The sequence below is a fragment of the Mercenaria mercenaria genome, chromosome 12, assembly GCF_021730395.1.
Source record: "Mercenaria mercenaria strain notata chromosome 12, MADL_Memer_1, whole genome shotgun sequence".
Taxonomy (NCBI): domain Eukaryota; kingdom Metazoa; phylum Mollusca; class Bivalvia; order Venerida; family Veneridae; genus Mercenaria; species Mercenaria mercenaria.
Window position 1 is genome coordinate 79,198,956 of NC_069372.1, and position 27,327 is coordinate 79,226,282.

Genomic DNA, 27,327 nt, shown 5'->3' on the forward strand with positions numbered 1-27,327 from the left:
CCCATACAGTGTTACATGTTTACTGTAAACCTGCCCTGTTACAGTCATTCAGCCCATACGTTATTACATGTAAACCTGTCCGATGAAAATCACATACATTGTTACATGTTTACAGTAAACAGGTTGTTGTTATTAATAGTCATTCCAGCCCATGCATTGTTACATGTTTACAGTTTACCTGCTCTATTTTAGTCAATCCGGCCCATGCATTGTTACATGTTTACAGTAAACTGGCACTGTTACTGTCATTCTGGCCCATGCATTGTTACATGTTTACAGTTAACTGGCACTGTTACTGTCATTCTGGCCCATGCATTGTTACATGTTTACAGTTAACTGGCACTGTTACTGTCATTCTGGCCCATGCATTGTTACATGTTTACAGTTAACTGACACTGTTACAGTTATTCTGGCCCATGCATTGTTACATGTTTACAGTTAACTGGCACTGTTACAGTCATTCTGGCCCATGCATTGTTACATGTTTACAGTTAACTGGCACTGTTACAGTCATTCTGGCCCATGCATTGTTACATGTTTACAGTTAACTGGCACTGTTACAGTCATTCTGGCCCATGCATTGTTACATGTTTACAGTTAACTGACACTGTTACAGTCATTCTGGCCCATGCATTGTTACATGTTTACAGTTAACTGACACTGTTACAGTCATTCTGGCCCATGCATTGTTACATGTTTACAGTTAACTGGCACTGTTACTGTCATTCTGGCCCATGCTTTGTTACATGTTTACAGTTAACTGGCACTGTTACTGTCATTCTAGCCCATGCATTGTAACATGTTTACAGTTAACTGGCACTGTTACAGTCATCCAAGACCATGCATTGTTATACCAGTATGCACATTATTGTTCACATTTCTGATCACTGGAATCTGTGAAATCATTTAGTTTCATTTGCACAGGATTTTGTTGTTTTAGTCAACAGCTGTGTATTACATGTAAGCTTTTTCAGTTCAAACTGAAAAAAGTCTACTTTCCTTAACTATTATAAACAAGTCAACTTGACCAATGTCTCCTATATTTAAAACAATGTCAATGTCAAAGCTCTATTACACTAGAGTGTATTATCAATTTTAAATAATGGCTTTATTCCACTCCCACATTGTCAAACATGTGATAAATGTCTGTTTTAACTTGATAGCACAGAAAATGACCGTAGACAATAGATTTATATACAAAATAGTTTTAGAATCAATGTATCTTGACTTGAATAGTTACAGTTTTGTGTCGGAGGGTGGTGTAACATTGTGCCAGACGCTGCAGTCTCTTATCCACTGGCTCCTGAAGGTGATGCTCAGGTCGGTACAGCAGTACCAGGAGAGTCGGCAGGCCGAGTACCAGAATGTTCTCCATGCGGCGGCACTCGCTGCTGATGCTATAACAGATAGTAAGACGGTGAATGGATTGCTTTATATAGCACAAAGTGAAGACTCGGGTAAATATTTCTCTAAAAAAGCCATGGGTTCTTGTTTGCTTTACACTAAATTGTGTAAACGTCCTTGTAGTGGAAGCTGCAAGCTTATTGAGTCATCATGAGATCTTATATTACCTTATTTTAAAACTTGACAATGACAATACACAGTGGTTAATAAATGATCATACATGTAGTAGTTTCTCAGTTTTTAGCTTGACTGTTCAAAGAATAGTCTAGCTATTCTACTCACCCTGGCGTCGGCTTCGGCGTCGGTGTCACACCTTGGTTAAGTTTTTGCATGCAAGTACATACAGCCATCAATTAACCCTTTACCACACAGAACAGAAGCCAAAGTAACCTCTTTTACATAACACTGATAAGTGATAATCAATAATCAATAATCGGTATATGGCTGATAAAGGTGACTGTCTTATCTGAACAGAGGTGTTAGCATTATTTTGTGATTACACACACTTATGTTAAAAATGTCATTATTTTAATATTTTCTGTAAGTTTGACATTATTTTTGTCAATATAAAGTTTGTAGCAATTTAAATTCTCTTTCCGATGATACAAAATTTATTGTAGTTTCTCTTTGAGTTTCGAAGATATAAAGTGTTAAAGTACGGGAATATATATTTTTAGGCATAAAATTCTGTTTTGGATTACTTTCACATTGAAATTCATATACAATTTCATTTTGATGTTTGAAAGTTTGATTTATAGTTAATAGACTTATCTTCCGAATCGGAATCGGTAAGTATTTATATAAAAAAACAACCATCAAACTGAATAACACTACAAAAATAACGGATCATTAAATTTCCGAAAGTGCAAAAAGATCGCCGAGATCGAGACTCGTAACCGACTACAGTATTCTTGTGCTAAAAATTAAAAAAATTAAGATAATATTACGTAATATTTTGATGATCAAACGTCGGTACATCACGGGTGACTTCCGCAGCAATTAACTCTTGGGGTGTCATAAAATATTTGAAAGCCGCGGTCCTTCTGTTTTGATTAACACTTCCCGTTATGTAAGGCCATAAATTCCAAGCCATCGTATACACAAATTGTTGTTTAGGGGAAATTCGCATGTATCACGCGTGACCTTCATGACCTAACACATTTAAAAATACTTTGATGTTAAATGGTTGTTATTTTTAGAACGAGGAAAGCCCGCGAACCGGCCAGTTGCAAGCAGTTTTCTCAGTAATTTTCCATGACGTAGCGTCGTGCACATGTAGGAAAAAACCCCGGTGTCTTTCTTTGCAAAGTACTCGATAAATTTAAATAGTAACCACATGATCTTGTACGTAAATAATGATGACGAAATCCCATATTTTGAGTTAGTAAACATCCGGAATTTGTTTCTTTAGGAAAAGAACGAAAATAAAGCGATTGATTATGAGACACGGGATAAAACGATTCTGTTCAAATGGCCGTTAATCGGTATAATACGTTTCTATCGGGGAACCGATAGACTCGGGTCAATACGTTTCTGTTCGGTAATCGATAGATACGGTGATAAACGTATCCATGTGGGAAAGGGTTAAAAGCATATAGCTTTGAAACTTATTTTTTCTTTTTCTAGGTCAATTACCAACCTCTCTGGGTCAAGTCCCATAACTCTGACATGTATTTTGAGCAAATTATGCCCCCTTTTGGACTTAGAAAATTTTGGTTAAAGTTTTACATGCAAGTTACTATCTCCAAAACTAATGCAGATATTGAATTGAAACTTCACACGTGTCTTCGGGGTTAGAAAACTAGTTGATAGCACCAAGTCCCATAACTCTGACCTTCATTTTGGCCAAATTATGCCCCCTTTTGGACTTAGAAAATTCTGGTTAAAGTTTTGCGTGCAAGTACATACAGCTATTTCTAAAAGGCATATAGATTAGAAACTTATTTTTTCTTTTTCTAGATCAATAACCAACCTCACTGGGTCAAGTCTCATAACTCTGATATGTATTTTGAGCAAATTATGCCCCCTTTTGGACTTAGAAAATTCTGGTTAAAGTTTTACATGCAAGTTACTATCTCCAAAACTAATGCAGATATTGAATTGAAACTTCACATGTGTCTTCAGGGTTATAAAACTAGTTGATAGCACCAAGTCCCATAACTCTGACCTTCATTTTGGCCAAATTATGCCCCCTTTTGGACTTAGAAAATTCTGGTTAAAGTTTTGCGTGCAGGTACATACAGCTATTACTAAAAGGCATATAGATTTGAAACTTATTTTTTCTTTTTCTAGATCAATTACCAACCTCACTGGATCAAGTCCCAGAACTCTGACATGTATTTTGAGCAAATTATTCCCCTTTTTGGACTTAGAAAGTCCTGGTTAAAGTTTTGTGTGCAAGTACTTACAGCTATTACTAAAAGGCATATAGATTTGAAACTGAATTTTTCTTTTTCTAGATCAATTACCAACCTCACTGGGTCAAGTCCAATAACTCTGGCATGTATTTTGGGCAAAGTATAACCCCTTTTGGACTTAGAAAATTCTGGTTAAAGTTTTACATGCAAGTTACTATCTCTAAACTAATACAGATATTGAATTGAAACTTCACATGTGCCTCCGGGGTTATAAAACTAGTTGATAGCAGCAAGTCCCATAACTGATATGCATTTTGGTCAAACTATGTCCCCTGTTGACTTAAAACTCTTTTGATATTTAACCTTTTTGGGTAATATTTTTCTGCATCTGGGAAAATATTTCGAATAGTCGAGCTTGGCTGTCTTACGGACAGCTCTTGTTGATTGCAGACCTGCAAACAAATATATAACCTCAAACATTTGCTAAGAATCACATATTGTGGAAAATAATGTAACTAAGAGCTTCTTAATTTAATGTATCACTATAGTTAGGCCAAAATTAAAACTATGTTAAGACTTTGGCGGTTTGCCCTTTATCTACCCACCTTTTTAGCACTGAGTAAGTAGGTAGGTAAATTATGCCATTTCAAGCATTGCTTTTTCATTTCATGATCTATTTAATAATAGCCTGAAAATCTACATTCCAAAGATTCAGATTTCTTTGTAGAAAGATTTAATTTAGCTTTTGACTATTTCCAACTTTTACGCGTATTTTTACAAATCATATTACAGTTATCACATCTGAACATGAGTTAAAAAATATCTAAATATCTGATTAAAGGAATTCACAGGTGAAATAGTGGATGGAATTTTTAAAAACCTTTCAATTATTGTACAACCAATGTTTTTATAATAGAAAATAGTTATACCGATGCAGTTACTATTGACTAATCAATAGAATCAAACACACATTATATAGAAGATATTTGTTTGTTTTAGTGTAAGATCGAAATACATTTCACCGAGTGAACACTATAATGCAATATTTTCACGAGTGGCACAGCCACGAGTGAAAATGTAAATTATGGTGTTCATGAGTGAAATATATTTTGATCTTACACTGAAATAAACAAATTTTCTATTTATTTTAGGCATTTTTAATGGTTATAACAAAATTATATCCAGTTTGTCCACGCAACATTTAGCACAGCAATTAATGCAATTTATTTGAAATTGATTGAATAGGAATGTTCACTTGAATATAAATGGTTCTTTCTCTGACAAGGCAATATATTAAATATTTTGAGTTTGGGCTGAAATCTTGGGTTGATAGGTAAAGACCAAACATACTCAGTTTTAATTTAGGCCAGTGTGAAGATGTGTCGTTTGCCAGGTGTTAACCTGTCAGCTTATGATTGTTTACAGAGATATTTTGTGAGATGGAGCAAACAGAGTTGAATGTTAGAGGTACCCTGTCACAAATCTCCCAGGATGCTATATCAGAGGACGTCAGACAAGATGTTTCCAACTTAAACTTTCTTAAAAGGTACACTAATGATAGACCTTGTCCTCTTATTAGTTAATATGGTTCTGTTTTTCAAGACCTTACATTTCAATGTGTGTTTTACCTGTTTTTTTTTCTTATTTGTATTTGAATGTATGTTTTAAGTCTTATATAGCTTCACACCTCTGATTATTCTTGTATCTTTGCCCCACTATAAATTTAATTTTGTATCTATTGTATCTTTTAATGATGCCATATTTTTCCTGATTTCAGTGCTACATGTGTCTTTAATTATTAAGTAAAAATACATGGCAGTGTTACCAGATTTTTCCCAATTTTACCAGATTTCCTTTCATATCAGTATGAAAGATGGGAATATGCCACTATACTTCTCCTCATTTCGTTCAATGTTAAATTTATTGGATTGCCATCAGATTTTTCCTTATTTCAGTATAAAGTTGATGGACTGAAGTTTCTGGAACACAGAAATTTTCCCCTTTTCATAATTCCATAATTGTATTAAAGGAAATACCATCAGAATTTTCCCTATTTCAGTATAAAGTTTATAGTAATACCATCAATCTTTTCCCCATTTGAGTATCAAATGTATAGAAATGCAACCACATTTTACTGTTTTTCGACATAGATGATATGGGAATGCTGCCATATTTTACTTAATTTCAGTTCAAGTGTCTGGAATTGTCCCAGATTTTATCATGTTTCAGAATATATTGTATAGTTATGCCACCAAATTTTACCCAATTTTAGTTCAAAGTGTGCATCATATTTTTGCTGATTTCAGTGTAAAGTGTATGGTAATGCCAGCAGATGCTCTGTTAGATGTTGCTCACCTGCCAATCTGTCCAACAATTGTTACCATGGTAGGATTAGAAGCTGTCCTCAACCCAACAAGTGACATGCAACCTTTTGTAGACCAACTGTTTGTCCTGGAAAAACTCATGGTATATCTTACTTGTATACTGTAAACGATTAGAATGAGCAAGAACTTTGTATCACTTGCCCCTCATTGACGTGGGTTCGAGCCTCACTTGGGGCTTTGAATTCTTCATGTGAAGAAGCCATCCATCTGGCTTACGGAAGGTTGGTGGTTCTACCCAGGTGCCCGCTCATGATGAAATAATGCACAGAGGGGCACATGACATCTTTCTCCACCATCAAAGCTGGAAAGTCGCCATATGACCTATAAATGTGTCGGTGCAATGTTAAACCCAACTAAATAAAAAATAAATAAATTGGATTTGCTAACAACAAAGAGATTCATTCCTTGCAGATTAAAAGTTGTTTTTTTGCATCTCGGGGTTAATGTATGACATTTCCTTTCACTTCTTGCAGCTTTGCTGATTTAGCATTTCACAAACAGATAAAGTAAGATGAATTTGGGCAAATTTATTTAGTGTAAACAAAGTTTTGTTTGTTTGAATTTGGTTTAATAATTCAACAGATTTTAGTTACTGTGAATTTGCCATGAAATGTCATTGTTTCGACCAAGATGGCAATTTTGTTGAGATATGAATTCATGGATTTTTGGTAAGCACCCCTTTTAACAGTTAAATGGTACTATCCAGATAGAAAGAAGGACAAGTTCATTATAGAAATTAGCAGGATAAGGGTTAAGTAATTTTTCATTGACTATATGTATAGAGTTGAAATTCAGTACCTGGAATTCCATAGAACCAAGTGTTTTACTTCAAGATAACTAAAATTCAGCTTATAATGACACCAGCTGCATGTGCTTTTCACTAAAAATGTTACAAAAGCATAATATATATATGTATATGTACATGTGAAGAAGGCATTTACATTTTATATACATTTTGAGGATATATTGTAATTTGAAATACATTTTAATCATAGTTTTTATTTGCAATATCATTTCAAGGTTTATTTTAGAAACAAGATTTTAATAGACACATTGAGGGCTAAACACATATGAGTTGGATTGAAAGGGCTTTACATTTAAACCAAAATAACTTAGCTGCACTGTGTCAAATTTGGCTTAAAAGGAGTGAAAATACAGTACCATTTGACAGAAATATAATGGATATGGAAAAATTTGAGTTAGCCAGAATTTCAAGGTAAACAAGGTTGATTTACGAAGTTCCAACTGCATACTTTGTGATTGCAAAGTTTGATACTACTTTTGATTTCTGTTACAATTGTTCACTCAGACAATTTTTTTTGCAGAAACTTCAGAGGCCGTACTTGTTTTGTGAGCTGTTCAGGGCGTGTTTCATGGGCTTGATTGACCTGAAGTCAGGGGAAAGTCAAGAACAGTATAGATGGTGTGCTTTTACTTTCCTAAAGGTATGTATAGAGTATCCTCTCAGTAACTCTTCAGTCTGTTACACAGAGACATGGTGAAAAATATATGTAACTGGTTGTGTAACAGTGTTTTAGATTGGTTGTAAATGTGCCTATTTTAGTTTACGCTGATTTATTTTAGCTTGATTATAATTAAAGCTTGAAGATTATGGAGTTTTTGACTTATATGAAGGGATGGTGATGAATCGAATGGGGTATTGAGCCTCCGACAAGTGTGTGACTTACCTTATATTCACTGCACTACAGCTCTACTTTTTATCACATCCCGTTTTAATCTAGACTAGACTAGCAAGCCTTTGCTGGGCAGGTGGAGTGAGGGGTAGTACGTGGGAATGTTTTTACAAAAATTGAATATCTGGGTATTGTTTTTACAATATAATACAACTGGATTACTTTTTTTAAAATTGTTCAACTCTAAATTCGGTCCAGAATGTCAAATAAAATCTCTTTCAGAAATAGGCCCAAAAAGCATTATGGTATCAAGTGCAGGTAATTTGAATATGAATTCTTTGGAAAAACTTGAAAAATGATTGTAACTTGTCAATTATGAAAATTTCTATTCCAAAAACATAACATTTTATCCCAAACTATAAGAAAGAAATTGATATATGGAAACATAAGTCATACTTACCGGTAATCTGATCTAATCTTCAATTTCAAATAAAAAAAAAAAGCTTAATATGATCTTACTTTACATGTTAAAATTTGACATTTAACAAAAAAATATTTTCAGAAAAGAAGCAAGTAATAAATTAAGTTCAGAGGTAAAATGGGAAAGTAAAAGTAAATTTTCTGTGTCTAATCAAAGCAATGAGTGGAATGATTTTTGGCTAATATTTACAATTTGTAATGTTAGAATGAAAATGAAACACTTTAATTTTAGGAGTTCAATTAAAAGTCGTGGTGAATTTTGATGCAATATTTTTTATATCAAAATAAACATAAAACTATAGCACATAATTTCTGATGTTTTATTTTCAATTCTAATATGGCTAACAATGCTTTAATCATCACAACGATGTTATGTTGACGTCACGTCAACGTGATATTTAGCGCCATGTACGCATCTAGAAATAGCGCTTACAAATTTCATGAAATATTTTACTTAATAACATGTTTTAAACGAAATGTCACATTGCACAAACGTTTTGATTAATTTATACACATACTGAATTAGTTATTCGCTTTGCTGAATAATTCACAATAATTTTCCCTCGAAATGAATTCTGCCACAAGACGTATTACTGTTTCCGGTCCTGGCGTGTTTTAACAAATACCTACTGTTGGCGCCATGCTTGCGCGAAGAAACAGTTCCATCATATTTGATTTAAATTTTACAATAAAGAACATTTTAGAATCAAAATAATTTATAGCAAAACAGTGCTTTATCACTATTTATACACTCAGGCGGTTATACGTCGTGCGAAATAATTTCACTTGGTCTGCGCCCTCGTGAAATTATTACGCCCAAAGCATAACCGCTCATCGTGTATAAATAGTGATAAAGCACTGTTTTGCAATAAATTATTTCTTAAATCATTCATGCATAAAAATGGAATAAATAATTTAATATTCATATCACAATTTCAGGGTGATATATGAGGCCCATAATGATGTGTCCCTTCTCTATTAACTGTCGGTCCTGTAAGACATTTTGCCTGTAAAAGATTTTGACATGGGTGATGTCAACATTTTCCCATCTTAAGGCACATAGAGGGTGGTTTAATAACACAAAATGAAATATCAAAGTTCCATATTCTAAAGGGTTGATTTCAAAACATCTGAAGTTTATCATGAAACAACATGCTATATTGGCAAAATATTTCGAAGTATGAAAAAATTCTTAACTGTAGAAAATATTTTCATCCGACATCCGCAAAACAACTTTCCTGTATATGACAGGTACCACAGATTCTGCAGAAAATACAACAACAACAACCAAGTCGCGATTTCAGCTCGGACCTAGAGGAAGGCTTCAGCAAGTTATTGTACAGCTCTAACATGCTGGATCTGGCAGACATCAAACACAAGTGAGTTATTGCATAGGTCTGACATCAAACATAATAGGGTTACTGTGCTTCTTTGACATGCTAGATGTGACTGACATTAAACATTGGTATTGAAATAAGCATTCCCAAGTTTACTGTATGAATAAGCAGGACTGGTATACATGTGCAATTTGTATTGTTTGTAGGGCTGTTATCTTATAAAAAGAGTGCATGGCTTACAGAAAATTACATAAATCAGAGAAGGGAAAATGTTTTGGTATCATCTCTTCATATAATTGAGCCGTGCCATGAGAAAACCAACATAGTGGCTTTGGGACCAGCATGGATCCAGACCAGCCTGCGCATCCGTGCAGTCTGGTCAGGATCCATGCTGTTCGCTTTCAAAGCCTACTGCAATTAGAGAAACCGTTAGCGAACAGCATGGATCCTGACCAGACTGCACGGATGTGCAGGCTGGTCTGGATCCATGCTGGTCGCAAAGCCACTATGTTGGTTTTCTCATGGCGTGGCTCAATTATGAAGCCTCATTACCTGATGATTTATTTCAGTTGTGATTTACTGAGCTATCTTCTTGGGGAATGTTCTAAGGTTAATCTCATCTCAGAATCTCAACAGAAAAGGATTCAGCTTAGAAGGTAAGAACAATCTCATCTCAGAAGATTTAGCTTAGAAGGTAAGAACAATCTCATCTCAGAAGCTTCAGCTTAGAAGGTAAGAACAATCTCATCTCAGAAGATTTAGCTTAGAAGGTAAGAACAATTTCATCTCAGAAGCTTCAGCTTAGAAGGTAAGAACAATCTCATCTCAGAAGCTTCAGCTTAGAAGGTAAGAACAATCTCATCTCAGAAGATTTAGCTTAGAAGGTAAGAACAATTTCATCTCAGAAGCTTCAGCTTAGAAGGTAAGAACAATCTCATCTCAGAAGCTTCAGCTTAGAAGGTAAGAACAATCTCATCTCAGAAGCTTCAGCTTAGAAGGTAAGAACAATCTCATCTCAGAAGATTTAGCTTAGAAGGTAAGAACAATCTCATCTCAGAAGATTTAGCTTAGAAGGTAAGAACAATCTCATCTCAGAAGATTTAGCTTAGAAGGTAAGAACAATCTCATCTCAGAAGATTTAGCTTAGAAGGTAAGATAAGTCTCAACTGAAAAGAATTCAGCCTCAAAGGTATTATCAGTCCTGGAATATCAACATGAAAGGTTTTCAGTTTAGAAGGTTTACAAGATCATTTTCAGAATCTCCACTTAGTGGAAAGGATTAATTCAACAGAAACACGTTTAATTTAGCTTGTAAGGTCACTCTCATCTCAGAATTTTGGCAGAAAAGGATACAGCCTAGAAGGTGAGAAGAGTATCTTACATATTAAATGTCTTCAACTGATAACTGAACTTACAATTACATGTACTACAAATTTTACTCCTTAAAGAATCTGTAGCTCTACTTTACAGAGTACTAGGAAAAAGAATTACATAAGGTACATGTATGTTTTATTTTTTTTGATCATAATCTCATACAGATAAAGTTTTAGACTACATGTAATTGTTACTGGGTAGTCTAAACATTTTTGCCCTTAAGCCATTATCTATCTCTTGAATTGTGTGTAAAACATGACATATAGAGGACCTGTGCTACAAATTTTTATATGTGATCCATGATAGCTATGTTAAAAACACTATCAGAACTGATGTCGCTTTGAGAGCGGGAGATGGTGGGTTCGATCCCTGGCCACGTCATACCAAAGATGTAAAAATGGGTACTAGCAGCTTCCTAGCTTGGCGCTCAGCATTTAGAGGATAGTGCTAGGACTGGTCAGCCTGGTGTCAGTATAATGTGACTGGGTGGTACATATCATGCCAGGTGTGAGGCAGCACTATAAAGTTGGGCATTGTGCTCACTGCTACAAGTAGACACCGTTGTTTGTATGACTGAAAAATTGTTGAAAAAGACGTAAAACCCAAACACACACACAGAACAGACGTAAAATTTACTTTTTGTGAATATAAAAGAAACAAGCAAGTATTGTAATGGACAAAGAGAACTGCCCCAAGTTCGAAGATTAATCATGGTTATATAACAGAATAATTTTTATGACTGTTGACCTGTTCAGTGTTCATTCTCAGACTGTTTGTTGCAGGAATGGAGAATCTCAGAAGCCGCGGCCAAGTGACCAACAAGGTACACTTACCTGTGCTGCTCTCATCATCCGAGCTGAAACAACTTTCAATAGTATTCTAAAGGTAATCTGTCTAAACTATTGGGTGTCCTAAAAGTAACCTGTCTGTTTTATAAACTGTTCTAAAGGTAACCAATCTGTTCTGTAGAGTGATCTAAAGGTAATCTGTCAGTTCTATAGTGTTCTAAAGGTAACCGATCTGTTCTGTAGAGTGTCCTAATAGTGTCCTAAACATAACCTATCTGTTCTAAAGAGCATTCTAACAGTAACCTGTCTGTTCTATAGAGCGTTTTAAGGGTAACCAGTCTTTTCTATTAAGCATTCTAACAGTAACCTGTCTATTCTATAGAGCGTTCTAAAGGTAACCTGTTCTGTTCTATGGAGGGCTCTAATAGTAACTTGTCTGTTCTATGGAGGGTTCTAACAGTAACTTGTCTGTTCTATAGAGCGTTCTAAGGGTAACCAGTCTTTTCTATTAAGCATTCTAACAGTAACCTGTCTATTCTATAGAGCGTTCTAAAGGTAACCTGTTCTGTTCTATGGAGGGCTCTAATAGTAACTTGTCTGTTCTATGGAGGGTTCTAACAGTAACTTGTCTGTTCTATAGAGCGTTCTAAGGGTAACCAGTCTTTTCTATTAAGCATTCTAACAGTAACCTGTCTATTCTATAGAGCGTTCTAAAGGTAACCTGTTCTGTTCTATGGAGGGCTCTAATAGTAACTTGTCTGTTCTATGGAGGGTTCTAATAGTAACTTGTCTGTTCTATAGAGTGTTCTAAAGGTAACCTGTTCTGTTCTATGGAGGGCTCTAATAGTAACTTGTCTGTTCTATGGAGGGTTCTAATAGTAACTTGTCTATTCTATAGAGCGTTCTAAAGGTAACCTGTTCTGTTCTATGGAGGGCTCTAATAGTAACTTGTCTGTTCTATGGAGGGTTCTAATAGTAACTTGTCTGTTCTATAGAGTGTTCTAAAGGTAACCTGTTCTGTTCTATGGAGGGCTCTAATAGTAACTTGTCTGTTCTATGGAGGGTTCTAATAGTAACTTGTCTATTCTATAGAGCGTTCTAAAGGTAACCTGTTCTGTTCTATGGAGGGCTCTAATAGTAACTTGTCTGTTCTATGGAGGGCTCTAATAGTAACTTGTCTGTTCTATAGAAGGTTCTAATAGTAACTTGTCTGTTCTATAGAGTGTTTTAACGGTAACCTTTCTGTTCTATGGAGCATTCTAATTGTAACCTGTCTGTTCTATAGAGTACTCGAAAAGTAACCTGTCTGTTCTATAGAGTACTCGAAAGGTAACCTGTCTGTTCTATAGAGTACTCGAAAGGTAACCTGTCTGTTCTATAGAGCATTCGGAAGGTAACCTGTCTGTTCTATAGAGTGTTCTTGGAGTAATCTGTCTGTTTTATAAAGTGTTTTACAGGTAACCTGTCTATTCTGTAAAGTTTTGTAAAGGTATCCTGTCTGTTCTCTAGAATATTCTAAAGGTAACCTGTCTTTTTTTAAGATGGCCAGGGGTCTAGCTAGGTCCAATTCTTTGGAAAAAGTCACTTCTCCCTCCAGCTAATTCAGGGGGAAGAAGGAAGACCTCCTCAGCCGCAATGCTGTTGAGTGATAGGAAAGGTGGCTGTAATATTCTTGTTTTTATACAAAAAACATTGAACTGACAATCCATTTTCTTAGTAAGGTCATTTCCCATACATTACTATTGGTTATTGTTTCATTACAAAATTCTGAAAAAAAATGTTTTCAAAATTCAAGCCAATGCTGTTATTAAATCTAACACGCCGATTTTTGATGATATTTGTATGAAGTATTTATTATTAACAGCGAGTCACCATCTCGAGAAATACAATGTCATATTCAAATCAGTTCATCGATGGAAGTCAATTTAACGTAGTTAATACATTACATGCCATTCTTTTACCATAGATAACAAATAATTGTGTACAATATTCCAATAAATCGCATGATTAATCAGCAATTTCTTTATAAAATACTGCTTTTTTGCTCTCGAACATGTTGACAATTAAACGCAAAGTGTCAAAGACGTAACCGCGGCGCTAATTGGTTGAACACAATCGACCCTGGTGTATCAGATAATTTGATTCGCTTTCACACTTTTCGGGAAAATCTCGCAAGTGCCTGAAGTAGGCGGAGCTAAAATTATGCTATTGGCTTGTGTCTGTGTATTCAACACTCATTTTGACACCGTGCAAATTGTCAACAGTCTGGGAAGTGGTAATTAGCAAATGCGGATATCAAAGAAAATTGGGCGACTTGCATTTTGCTTTGAGGTTAGTTTTGAGTGAAGTTTGGTGTTCAAAAGCGCCTATTTTGCTCAAATTGCTCGCTCGCGAGAGCCCTGAAGGCATACTGTTTTCCTTAATTCTTTGTAAGAGTTTTACATCCAGTGCTTTGAAAGTGCAGTTGCATTATATTTTGATTAGAAGAAATAAATTATCATAAAATATTAAGGAAGAATAACTTTTATGTGAAACCAGTTTCTAACAAACCTTATGCAAGAAATTTTTGTTTGTTCTGTTTAAATTCTGTGCTAATTTTTTAGGAAAGAAACTATAAAAATGTTTTACGTTTCTGAATATCTTCGAAGAAGCTTTTACTGCAGATGTCAGAAAAATATATGAGACTGACACTGAATCCAGATATAATGTAATGAACAGTTTTCAGAAGTCTGTTTAGAAGCTGTTTCTTTTTATATCCAAAAAATGTAACAGAGTTTGGTTATAAGAAACTTCTATTTAAATGTCCATATAGAGTTGTATCATGTAAATACTATGATATTTTTCAGACTATATGCAGACTGTGATATTCTTGAGACTCTATATGAGGACAGATATTTTTCAGACTATATGCAGACTATGATATTTTTCAGACTATATGCAGACTATGATATTTTTCAGACTATATGCAGACTGTGATATTTTTGAGACTCTATATGAGGACAGATATTTTTCAGACTATATGCAGACTATGATATTTTTCAGACTATATGCAGACTATGATATTTTTCAGACTATATGCAGACTGTGATATTTTTGAGACTCTATATGAGGACAGATATTTTTCAGACTAGAGTAACTTCGGGTATATTCGACACCTTAAGCATAAAAACGGTGAAGCAGTTTTCGTTGCAGAATGACCGGTGCGAACATTTCATGAAAACGAAAGTAGACCTTTTCTGCGTCTTCAGTATAAAACGCTGCCAAGTGTTTGCATCTACATCGTCAATATGATGGATTTTATTCTGATTGTTGTCGTCGTGTAAGTTCGACATCTTTCGGGCAAATTCGGCACCCTGATGAATTTTAAAACTATACAAGTTGAACATTAATCATTTTTGTAGAACTACATTAAAAACAGCTAATTTCACAACAGACATAACACATGGTTTTATGCTGACGAGTAGGCTCTAATTTTTCAGATTTCATAACTCGAGCTATAAAAAGTAAAACAAACAATAATATTTATTGTTCAGTAGATTATACAAACGCTGGCTAATTGTTTCGGGAAACAATATAAGATATAGCCTCATTAATGATGTTTATTTATTTATTCGCTGCTGCCTTTTTTTGACATGTATGGTACCATTTTCTACCATCTGAACGGCGGAAGCAAGTTTTGACGGAGAGTAGCTGCAACATTTCGCATGAATTTGTCTCGACATTTTAATCTAATAGAAGGGTTTTTGTAACTAAAATCAAAGAGCTATAAAAAATAAATGTATTTTATACTTCTTTGCTAAAATATGTAGAGTACTCAGCTATGATTGTTTTAAATAACGATCGGTGATATGTTCTTATTGTATGCTAATCAATATATTACACTTTGCATGAATTTTTATTGTCTATTGATAATTAATTGTCATATATTCATATTGGTCCCAGGTGTTATTATGTGCACGCTAATTAAATGTACAGGTGCTTTTTTAATGATGTAATTAGCGACGTCTGCTCAGGTTACATACTCTAAGAATCTGTGTGGTTAAAATTAGGAAAGCTCGGATTGGTAAAAAACGCTTAAAAACCACTTGTATACCGTAAATATCCTTTAAAGGAGATATAATCGAATAATTTTTAATAGTATGACGAATTTGCACGACAATGTTATATCTTGTCTTGCAAATTCGTCACCCCCTAGCCAAGGTCATGCTTGGAAACATGGGATACTATTTGGTTCTAAACATCAACATCAAATATAGTTCTGTTTATATTTCAGTTAAATAAAGTCAAAATGCAATTGTAAGAATAGTTTTACACACCTTAGGTTCGCTGACCATTCTTACAGAAAACTGTAACTGCGGTTTTCGTTCAAAATGAATTTGACTGTCGAAGTTACCCGATGAGCGTATCGGAAAGGAACGAGCACCTGTGTGATCAAAATGTTCTCATGATGTCATACATAAATATGACGTCATATAAATTACCTAAGAAGAATTATTCTAGGACATTATGGGTTTTTCCACACGGATATTAATTCAAGGTGTCGAAATTACACGACTGTCTAATTTATCCGAAGTTACTCTATATGCAGACTGTGATATTTTTGAGACTCTATATGAGGACTGAGATATTTTTCAGACTATATGCAGACTGTGATATTTTTGAGACTATATGAAGACTGTGATATTTTTGAGACTATATGAGGACTGTGATATTTTTCAGACTATATGCAGACTGTGATGTTTTTGAGGCTCTATATGAGGACTGTGATATTTTTCAGACTGTATGCAGACTGTGATATTTTTCAGACTATATGCAGACTGTGATATTTTTGAGAATCTATATGAGGATATTTTGTAGTTCTATACCTCATGTTTTTATTTCGATGTAAATGAGATGTGAAACCAAAACTTGTAGTCCTGTTTGGCGCCATATAACCTATTCTGTGTTGGTGCGCCGTAAAACGCAAATAAATAAATTAATTAATTGTAGTTCTATATGCTGACACTGGGATATTTTTGAGACTCTATATGCTGACTGTGATATTTTTCAGTTCTATATGCTGACACTGAGATATTTTTCAGACTCTAGATGCTGACTATGATATCTTTCAGTTCTATATGCTGACACTGAGATATTTTTCAGACTCTAGATGCTGACTACTCGAAGAATCAGGAGTCATTGTTTGGAGTCCTGCAGCACATGCTGTCTGGGAAGAACTTTGGTTTGATTCTGGCCGCTGCAGCAGCAACAGGAAAACTGCAGGTCTTCTGTTTCAAACTGATCAAGTATGTGGTTTTAAACAGCATACTGTGTGTTTTCAGAGATATACAAATGTATGTTCTAAGCTGGCAAAGTCATTCAGGAAAGCTTTAAATTTGAGCTTTTAGCTTGAGTCTCCCAGATTACGTTTGCCCATCTTGTTTTATATGATCAGTTGTTACTGTTGAACTGTTGAAGTAGTATGGAATGTCAGAACTACAGTGAGATAGTTATCAAGATTGCTACACTAAGGTACAGTGAAATAATTTATGATACTGCAAATGATATTGTTTTTCTTTTATTATGCCCCCACTTCTGGGGGATGGGGGGCATATAGATTTGCCCTTGTCCGTTCGTCCTCCGTCCGTCCTTCCAAGAATGTTGTGTCGCACATAGCTCCATAAGTATTTGACATAGAGTCTAAAAACCTTACAGGAATGTTGGTCAGCATGTGTAGTTGTGCACCTGGGGTTTCGCGTCCGGATTCATTCAGTCGTGTAGGAGTTATAGCCCTGACTTTGTAAAAATTGGTCATTTTAATGTTGCATCGTGCCTAGCTCCAAAAGTATTTGACGTAGAGTCACAAAACTTTACAGGAATGTTGGTCAGTATGTGTAGTTGTGCACCTGGGGTTTTGCGTCCAGATTCATTCAGTTTTGTAGGAGTTATGACCCCTGACTTAGTAAAAAAATTGGTCATTTTAATGTTGTGTTGCACGTAGCTCCAAAAGTATTTGACCTAGAGTCACCAAAGTTTACAGGAACGTTGGTCAGCATGTGCAGTTGTGCACTTGGGGTTTCGCGTCCGGATTCGTTTAGATTAGTAGGAGTTATGGCCCCTGACTTAGTTAAAAATTGGTCATTTTAATGTTGTGTCGTGCGTATAGCTCCAAAAGTATTTGACCTAGAGTCACCAAAGTTTAAAGAAATGTTGGTCAGCATTTGCGGCTGTGCGGAGTTATGGCCCCTGACCTAGGAAAAAATTTGTATCCTTTGTCATGTAGTGGGGGCATCTGTGTCCTATGGACACATTTCTAGTTTTTTGCCTGTATTCATCAAATAACATAAAATAAAAAGAAAACTTGTTTGTCTTTCATAAATATGGAATATATGATACTAAAAGTCAGGCCATATTTGCAATTTTCACTTTCACTGTGTGGTTTTCATAAATATGGCATATATCTCACTTGTAAATGAGACAGTTATCACATTTTTAGCTCACCTGTCACAAAGTGACAAGGTGAGCTTTTGTGACCGCGCAGTGTCCGTCGTCCGTCCGTAAACTTTTGCTTGTGACCACTCTAGAGGTCACATTTTTCATGGGATCTTTATGAAAGTTGGTCAGAATGTTCATCTTGATGATATCTAGGTCAAGTTTGAAACTGAGTCATGTGCCTTCAAAAACTAGGTCAGTAGGTCTAAAAATAGAAAAACCTTGTGACCTCTCTAGAGGCCAGATATTTCACAAGATCTTCATGAAAATTGGTCAGAATGTTCACCTTGATGATATCTAGGTCAAGTTCGAAACTGGGTCACGTGCCATTAAAAACTAGGTCAGTAGGTCTAAAAATAGAAAAACATTGTGACCTCTCTAGAGGCCATATGTTTCACAAGATCTTCATGAAAATTGTTCAGAACGTTCACCTTGATGATATCTAGGTCAAGTTCGAAACTGGGTCATGTGCCTTCAAAAACTAGGTCAGTAGGTCAAATAATAGAAAAACCTTGTGACCTCTCTAGAGGCCATATATTTCACAAGATCTTCATGAAAATTGGTCTGAACGTTATCTAGGTCAGGTTCGAAACTGGGTCACATGCCATCAAAAACTAGGTCAGTAGGTCAAATAATAGAAAAACTTTGTGACCTCTCTAAAGGCCATATTTTTCATGGGATCTCTTTGAAAGTTGGTCTGAATGTTCATCTTGATGATATCTAGGTCAAGTTCGAAACTGGGTCACGTGCGGTCAAAAACTAGGTCAGTAGGTCTAAAAATAGAAAAACCTTGTGACCTTTCTAGAGGCCATATATTTCATGAGATCTTCATGAAAATTGGTCAGAATGTTCACCTTGGTGATATCTAGGTCAGAGTTCGAAACTGGGTCACGTGCAGTCAAAAACTAGGTCAGTAGGTCTAAAAATAGAAAAACCTTGTGACCTCTCTAGAGGCCATATTTTTCATGGGATCTGTATGAAAGTTGGTCTGAATGTTCATCTTGATGATATCTAGGTCAGGATGAAAGTGGGTCACGTACCCTCAAAAACTAGGTCAGTAGGTCAAATAATAGAAAACCTTGTGACCTCTCTAAAGGCCATATTTTTCATGGGATCTGTATGAAAATTGGTCTGAATGTTCATCTTGATGATATCTAGGTCAGGTTTGAAACAGGGTCATGTGCGGTCAAAAACTAGGTCAGTAAATCTAAAAATAGAAAAACCTTGTGACCTCTCTAGAGGCCATATATTTCACAAGATCTTCATGAAAATTGGTCAGAATGTTCACCTTGATGATATCTAGGTCAAGTTCGAAACTGGGTCACGTGCCCTAAAAAACTAGGTCAGTAGGTCAAATAATTAAAAAAACCTTGTGACCTCTCTAGAGGCCATACTTTTCATGGGATCTGTATGAAAGTTGGTCTGAATGTTCATCTAGGTCAAGTTTGAAACTGGGTCAACTGCGGTCAAAAACTAGGTCAGTAGGTCTAAAATTATTAAAATCTTTTGACCTCTCTAGAGGCCATATTTTTCAATGGATCTTCATGAAAATTGATCTGAATGTTCACCTTGATAATATCTAGGTCAGTTTCGAAACTGGGTCACATGCGGTCAAAAACTAGGCCAGTAGGTATAAAAATAGAAAAACCTTGTGACCTCTCTAGAGGCCATATTTTTCATGAGATCTTCATGAAAATTAGTGAGAACGTTCACCTTGATGATATCTAGGTAAAGTTCAAAACAGGGTCACATACCTTCGAAAACTAGGTCAATAGGTCAAATAATAGAAAAACCTTGTGACCTCTCTAGAGACCATATTTTTCAATGGATCTTCATGAAAATTGGTCAGAATTTTTATCTTGATAATATCTAGGTCAAATTCAAAACTGGGTCACATGAGCTCAAAAACTAGGTCACTATGTCAAATAATAGAAAAAACGACGTCATACTCAAAACTGGGTCATGTGGGAAGAGGTGAGCGATTCAGGACCATCATGGTCCTCTTGTTACTTTTACCAACGAGTATACTGGAATTTTTAAGTTCTTGATAAAATATCCAGTATATAAAATCCAGCTGACTTACCTAAAGCCAGCGTTTCTACCCAAATACCTGCCTATTGCTGAAACTGTCTGGAGAAGCACATGGGGTCATCCTCCACCATCAAAAGTTGCAAAAGCTGTATAATCTAAATTTTGTCTGAGTGCCTCAAAACCCAACAAAATAAAGTTTGTTATTCACAAATAAAAACCTCCTCTAATCTTACATGAAATATGTGTATTTGTAGAATAAGTGAGTTTGCTCGACAGAGCCCTGGTGAAGGAGGCAAGGCATCACAGTACAGAGCATGGTTGTTTGACATTTCATTTCTCATGTTATGTCATATTACACAGGTTTATGGCACTGAGGTAATGTTGTTTGACATATCATTACCTCGTTCTGTGTTATATAACACAAGTGTAAAATTGTTTGACATTCTGTTTCTCATGCTATATCATATAATACAGGTCTATGGCACTTTTGTAGTGTTGTTGTGAATTATGGCTTTTTATACACCCGTAAAATGAGAAATATTTAAGAAATAATAAATTCCCAAACGTTTATCATAGAATAACCCGTGTTTTGAGTTCTTATGCGTAAGAATATATCACAAGGTTTGAGTGATATATTTTTTCACATAAGAACGTAAAACTCGGGTTATTCTATGATAAATCACACTTGGGAACTTGTTATTTCGATTCTAACACGACATACTAGTATCAGCAGTGTTAGAAAAAATGGTAACTACTTTTTACGACCGTGCTATGCACCTGGATCGGATGACGTCATTGCACGCAAGTGGTTTATTGCAGAATAACCCGAGATAGATTTTGCTCTACATGTATGTAGGTTATTTGCTGGTCATGTTAAAATATGTGATAAAACTGTTGCCTCAGATGGGTTGGCGGAGAGAAGGGACCACTAAGATTGTCCATCCTTTATCTTAAGTCTGTTAGCATTTGCCTTGTGATCACTCTAGAGGCCACAGTTGTGACCCAGTCTTTATGAAACTTAGAATGTAAGCCTTGATGATCTCTAGATCAAGTTTCAAACTGGGTCATGTTGGGTCAAAAACTAGGTCACTAGGCAAGATCACAGAAAAGCTTGTGAACACTCTAGAGGCCACAGTTATGACCCAATCTTTATGAAACTTGGTCAGAATGTTTGTCTTGATGATCTCTAGGTCAAGTTAGAAACTGGGTCATGTTGGGTCAAAAACTAGGTCACTAGGCCAGATCACAGGAAAAGCTTGTGAACACTCTAGAGGCCACAGTTATGACCCAATCTTTATGAAACTTGGTCACAATGTTTGTCTTGATGATCTCTAGGTCAAGTTTGAAACTTGGTCATGTTGGGTCAAAAACTAGGTCACTAGGCCAGATCACAGGAAAAGCTTGTGAACACTCTATAGGCCACAGTTATGACCCAGTCTTTATGAAACTTTGTCAGAATGATTGTCTTGATGATCTCTAGGTCAAGATTGAAACTGGGTCATGTTGGGTCAAAAACTAGGTCACTAGGCCAGATCACAGGAAAAGCTTGTGAACACTTTGGAAGCCATAGTTGTGAGTCAATCTTTATGAAACTTTGTCAGAGTGTTTGTTTTGATGATGTCTAGGCCCTGTTGGAAACTGAGTTATGTGGGGTCAAAAACTGGGTCAGTAGGTAAGATCAAAGGAAAAGCTTGTGAACACTTTAGAGGCCACAGTTGTGACTCAGTCTTTATGAAACTTGGTCAGACTGTAGCCTTGATGATTTCTAGGTCAGGTTTGAATCTGGGTCATATGAGGTCAAAAACTAGGTAAAATGGTCAGATCATTGGGGTCAAAAACTAGGTCACCTGGTCAAGTCAAAGGAAAAGCTTGTGAACACTCTAGAGGCCACAGTTATAACCCAATCTTTATGAAACTTGGTCAGAATGTTTGCTTTGATGATCTCCAAGTCAGATTCGAAACTGGGTCATGTTGGGTCAAAAACTAGTTCAGTAGGCCAGATCAACTCTGGTGAGCGATATAAGGCCATCATGGCCCTCTTGTTTAACTTGAGCAGTTCTAATCCAAGGATTATCTAACTGGGTCACAGTGTTTATCAATATAATATCTTGACCAAATGAGATAACCATCTAGAATGTCCCAGTGACCCTTGAGCTTTTGCCCTTGAATTACTAAAGATTGCAAAAATTGAATGTGTCAGCTCGCTGACTTGAGCAGGTCTTATCCAATATTCACTAAACTTGATCACAATGTTTTACTTTAAAGGCATAATATCTCCAGCAACCAGGTGGAAACTTTCAGTCATTCTGAATAATGGCCCTTTAATTACTTAAAATTGTGAAATTGGTACTGTCCACTAAATAATTCCATTGTTTACCAAACTTATGAGCATATTATCTTAGCCGACTTTGATAACTAGCCGGGTAGTCTTTGTTGTTCTTGGGGTAATGACCCTTGAATAAGTCAAAATTGGGAAAGCAGATAACTAGTATGCCCAGTAAGTAAAATATTTTAAAAGTCAATTATAGTAGTTTGCTGTGATTAGCATATTGTGACAGTTTGCCATTCTTGTTGAACTTTGAAAGTTAAGGCCAACTTGTTTAGAATGCCAGCCTTTTAAATTGGTACACTTGGGGAGTTAGTTAGTTAAACAAGAACGACGGCTTATCTTACATATTGCATAATATGTTGACCTAATCAGAGGAGCATTGACATCTCTAGATGGTGCATAGCAGCTTGTCTTAATTGCAAACATAGGGTATTGCATGAATGTATTTTATGAGCTGGTGTGATTTTTAAAAAAGAAATCAATGAGGTGTGGTTTTTAGTTGATAACAGGCATTTGGCATTTGTTCAGATATTTGTTGTGGTCCACTTTTTTTAACAATCTATAGGAGCTATGGTCTGTAGTATACATATATCATTATTTGGTATGAAAGTAGATCAAGAACCGTGACTCACTCTTCTATTTTGTTAGATTATCAAGCATTTACATACAAGTGACGACACTCATAGGAGGTGCTCTTGTTTATGAACACCATTATGCTGTTATAAAATTTTGTGTATATTTTTTAGATGATAATGTCAAGTGCAGAGTGTATGGACACATTCTTTGTACAGTGGGCACTACGATGTTTCCCAGAGGATGGCAAGTACAAATCCATAGACAACAGTATGCCAGTAGATACAGCTAAAGTAGACTTCCTCCTCAATGCATTAACACAGGGGACAGATCTATCACAAGGGTGAGTAACTCTCAACAAAACAGGTTAAAAATTAAGAGTTTAACTGACAATGTGCTGAAAATAGTGTACCATACAGTGCTTTGAAATTGTAAGGTCAACAAACACTTTCCTGTGACTGTAGAGGAAAAGAATGTTTTTAATAACTACAGTAACTGTAAAATCATTTAATTTCGTGGGCATGAAATTTCATGGTTTTGGTCAAAACAGCAATTTCATGGGGATATGAATTCGTGGATTTCAACTTTTGAACATGAAATGAATGGGAATTTTACTTGTTCGTTGGGATTAAATTTTGTGGATTGACTCAACCACGAAATCCACGAAAATTAACCCCCCACGAATTTTAATTATTTCACAGTATTTCTCTTCTAGAGCACCAAAATGGCATGAGATATGTACAAACATACCCTGGGCAATACAAGAAGTTCTGTTTGCCTGGGAACATGGATCCTTGGCATCTGAAACTATAAAGGTTAGTGTTAATGTGTATATGAAATTTTATATGATATTTTCCTGTCACAGTGTGCAAATAATGTGAAGCCAGTCCAGGGCTTGAACTTGAGACCCCTTGCTCACAAGATGAGTGCTCTGGAACATGATCTCGAAGTAAATACTATTACAGTCCTATGTTGGGCGCCAAAGGTCACAGAATGAAAATACTGTAAAGTCAATACGGATTTGGAACCAGAGATCTTTTGCTTACAGGGTGCTCTACGGATAGAGCTAATCATCTACCTACACAAATTCTCCCCATTTCTAGTAACCAAGTCCTAAACCGTGACATACAGATTTATTTGCAGATTTATCTGCCGTTCTATCTGCATAGACTTCACTAAGGTCAGGTGAATATGCCAAAGTTTCCTCTTGGAAATTAAGACCAGTGTACTTTCCTGTTGTAAACTAAATAGCATTTGTTCAACTATCTGTAGGTTTTTTTTAGCTCGACTATTCGAAGAATAAGTAGAGCTATCCTACTCACCACGGCGTCGGCGTCACACCCTGGTTAAGTTTTTCGTACCAGTCCACATTTTGACAAAGTCTTTTGAGATTAAGCTTTGAAACTTTCAACACTTGTTTACCATCACCTTGTCCAGTTATAGGCAAGAGTACATAACTCTGTCAAGCATTTTGACTGAATTATGGCCCCTTTTGACTTAGAAATCTTGGTTACGTTTTTCGTACCAGTTCATATTTTGACAAAGTCTTTTGAGATAAAGCTTTGAAACTTTCAACACTTGTTTACCATCACCATGTCTAGTTGTAGGCAAGAGTACATAACTCCATCAAGAATTATTGCCCCTTTTTGACTTAGAAATCTTAGTTAAGTTTTTCGTACCAGTCTACATTTTGACAAAGTCTTTTGAGATAAAGCTTTGAAACTTTCAACACTTGTTTACCATCACCATGTGCAGTTGTAGGCAAGAGTACATAACTCCATCAAGCATTTTGGCTGAATTATGGCCCCTTCTGACTTAGAAATCTTGGTTAAGTTTTTCGTACCAGTTTATATTTTGTGTAAAGTGTTTGACGTATGGCTTTGAAACTTTTATATCTTGTTCAGTATGATAGTCTCTATCAACAGGCAAGAGTACATAACTCTGTCATCTTTTTTGGCTGAATTATGGCCCTTTTTGAACTTGGAAATTGGTTCTGTTTTCGTATATGTCCATGTTTTGTCAAGACTATTTGACATATGGCTTTTAAACTTTAAACACTTGTTTATCATTATGATTTCCATCTGTAAGCAAGAGTACATAACTCTGACAACTATTTTGGCTGAATTATGGCCCTTTTTGGACTTTGAAATTTTTGTCAAAACTATTTGAATTGTGGCTTTGAAACTTTTAACACTAGTATATCAACATGATTTCCATCTGTAGGTAAGTATACATAACTCTGTCAACTATTTTGACTGAATTATGACCCTTTTTGGACTTAGAAATTAGTTAAATTTTTTATACAAGTCCATATTTTGCCTAACATATAACTTAACATATTTGCCATCATGGTCACACATTGCCATTTAGTGCAAGACTAATCGAAATCCACAAATACAATAACATTTTTTGTTTAATCCATTTTTTTCTTTTGTCTGAAAATCTATGGAAATATTTTGACTCCATTCTTCAATCAATTCTTCGAATAGTCGAGCGCGCTGTCATCCGACAGCTCTTGTTTCTTAAGGTGCAAATAAAACATGGGAACTGGGCAAAGCCAGGATCCTTTAGTATCTAAATCCTCTTTGAAACAATGTTTTTCAGCAATATTTTAGCTACAAACAGTGGTAATTTAATCTAACCAGTGTTTATTAATCTGTCCTCAAAAAGTAAGTGACAACTTGCCCACATTGATTAATGGTGGACAAATGACGCTGGCAATATTGTCTTAAGTCTGTCATCATCAAGAGCAAATGCAGCAGAGAGAGTTGAATCTATGATATCTGAAGTAGAAGCCTTGTATTCTGTATATAAAGTTTATAAGGCAGTTACTATACAGCTTCATGGAATTTGTTTTGTCTGAAGAACTGAAATGAGCTCATTGTCTGGAGTTTATGATCTTGGCAAAGTAATTTGTTGTTGATATACATAGGAAGATGTACAAATGTTCTTTTCTTGTTGGTTGACTAAGCAGATAAATATGTATCTTGCATAATTATATACTACTACAGATGATATTGAGCCATGTGAAGAACCGTATGTTATGTTTGCCGATCGTTGTGGCAGCGTGGTTGTGTAGTTACATCAACATGCTCAGTGACGATGCGAGGACTAAACCACTGTCCATGCTTCAGCAGTTGATACAACCATTGACTGGAGAAAATACACCTCAGTACTATTCTGAAAGGTGAGTGAAAATACACCACAGTACTATTCTGAAAGGTGAGAGAAAATACACCACAATACAAAGACAGTACTATTCTGAAAGGTAAGAGAAAACACACCACAGTTACAACTATTCTGAATGGTAAGTAAAAATACTTCACAATACTTTCTTGAGAGGTAGGAGGATACATATTAAAACCACCTCAGATTCCAAGTCTGTACCAGAACAGAATCCATGAACACTGGCACGGCTTTTTGTTTAGTGTTGGAATTTTTATGCAGTAAATTGGGAAAATGTATTGACAAATCAAGAAAATTGTGAGTTTTTAACATTTAATTATACTTCTTTAGAACTTTATCTTCAAGTTTTATGGTAGTAGGCATTCAAATGAGTTACAAATTTCTTTGACAACCTTTATTTTTCTGTCATATCTTTGTTACTATTGCTTATATCTTACTGTAACTTCACATAAACATTGTCCAGCATACAAGCAAAGTATGTGCAGGGGCTGGGCCCATTATATCCAAGGTCAAGGTCACCAAGGTGTTATACTTAGGTTAAGATTAAAGTTTTTCGTCAACCTTATTTTTTCTGTCATATCTTTATTACTATTGCTTAATATATCTTACTGTAACTTCACATAAACATTGTTCAGTATACAAACAAACAAAGTATGTGCAGGGGATGGGCCCATTATACCCAAGGTCAAGGTCATAAAGTGCTTATACATGGAATTATCTTCATGTTAATTTTTTTTGAAAGATTCATTTATAGACTTCTCTTTGGTAGTTTAAAAGATAATGAGTTGAAATTAAAAATATTTCTTAATAATCATCATCTGCATGTGTGTTTACTTAAAGTTTTTTGGCAATCTTTGCTTTCTGGATTTAACTTTAGTACAATATATTAAGATAAAAACTTGAAACTTAAATGTATCTTTATCATCATCGTAACAATCCCCATAACTCTAATTGTATTTTTAACAGAATTATGCCCCTT

The 27,327-nt window shown here is 35.5% G+C and overlaps 1 protein-coding gene across 1 annotated transcript in view; it reads left to right on the forward strand.

Moving 5' to 3' along the window:
• LOC123533502 (mediator of RNA polymerase II transcription subunit 24-like) overlaps positions 1-27,327 on the forward strand; it is a 56,252-nt gene that overhangs the window by 11,671 nt on the left and 17,254 nt on the right. The window contains exons 4-15 of the mRNA XM_053520413.1: positions 1,237-1,457; positions 5,187-5,307; positions 6,068-6,227; positions 7,471-7,590; positions 9,511-9,638; positions 10,166-10,252; positions 11,753-11,855; positions 16,901-17,043; positions 20,515-20,635; positions 23,336-23,505; positions 23,878-23,977; positions 26,174-26,349. Coding sequence (XP_053376388.1) covers positions 1,237-1,457; positions 5,187-5,307; positions 6,068-6,227; positions 7,471-7,590; positions 9,511-9,638; positions 10,166-10,252; positions 11,753-11,855; positions 16,901-17,043; positions 20,515-20,635; positions 23,336-23,505; positions 23,878-23,977; positions 26,174-26,349 — 1,650 coding nt within the window. The remainder of the gene's footprint in view (positions 1-1,236; positions 1,458-5,186; positions 5,308-6,067; positions 6,228-7,470; positions 7,591-9,510; positions 9,639-10,165; positions 10,253-11,752; positions 11,856-16,900; positions 17,044-20,514; positions 20,636-23,335; positions 23,506-23,877; positions 23,978-26,173; positions 26,350-27,327) is intronic.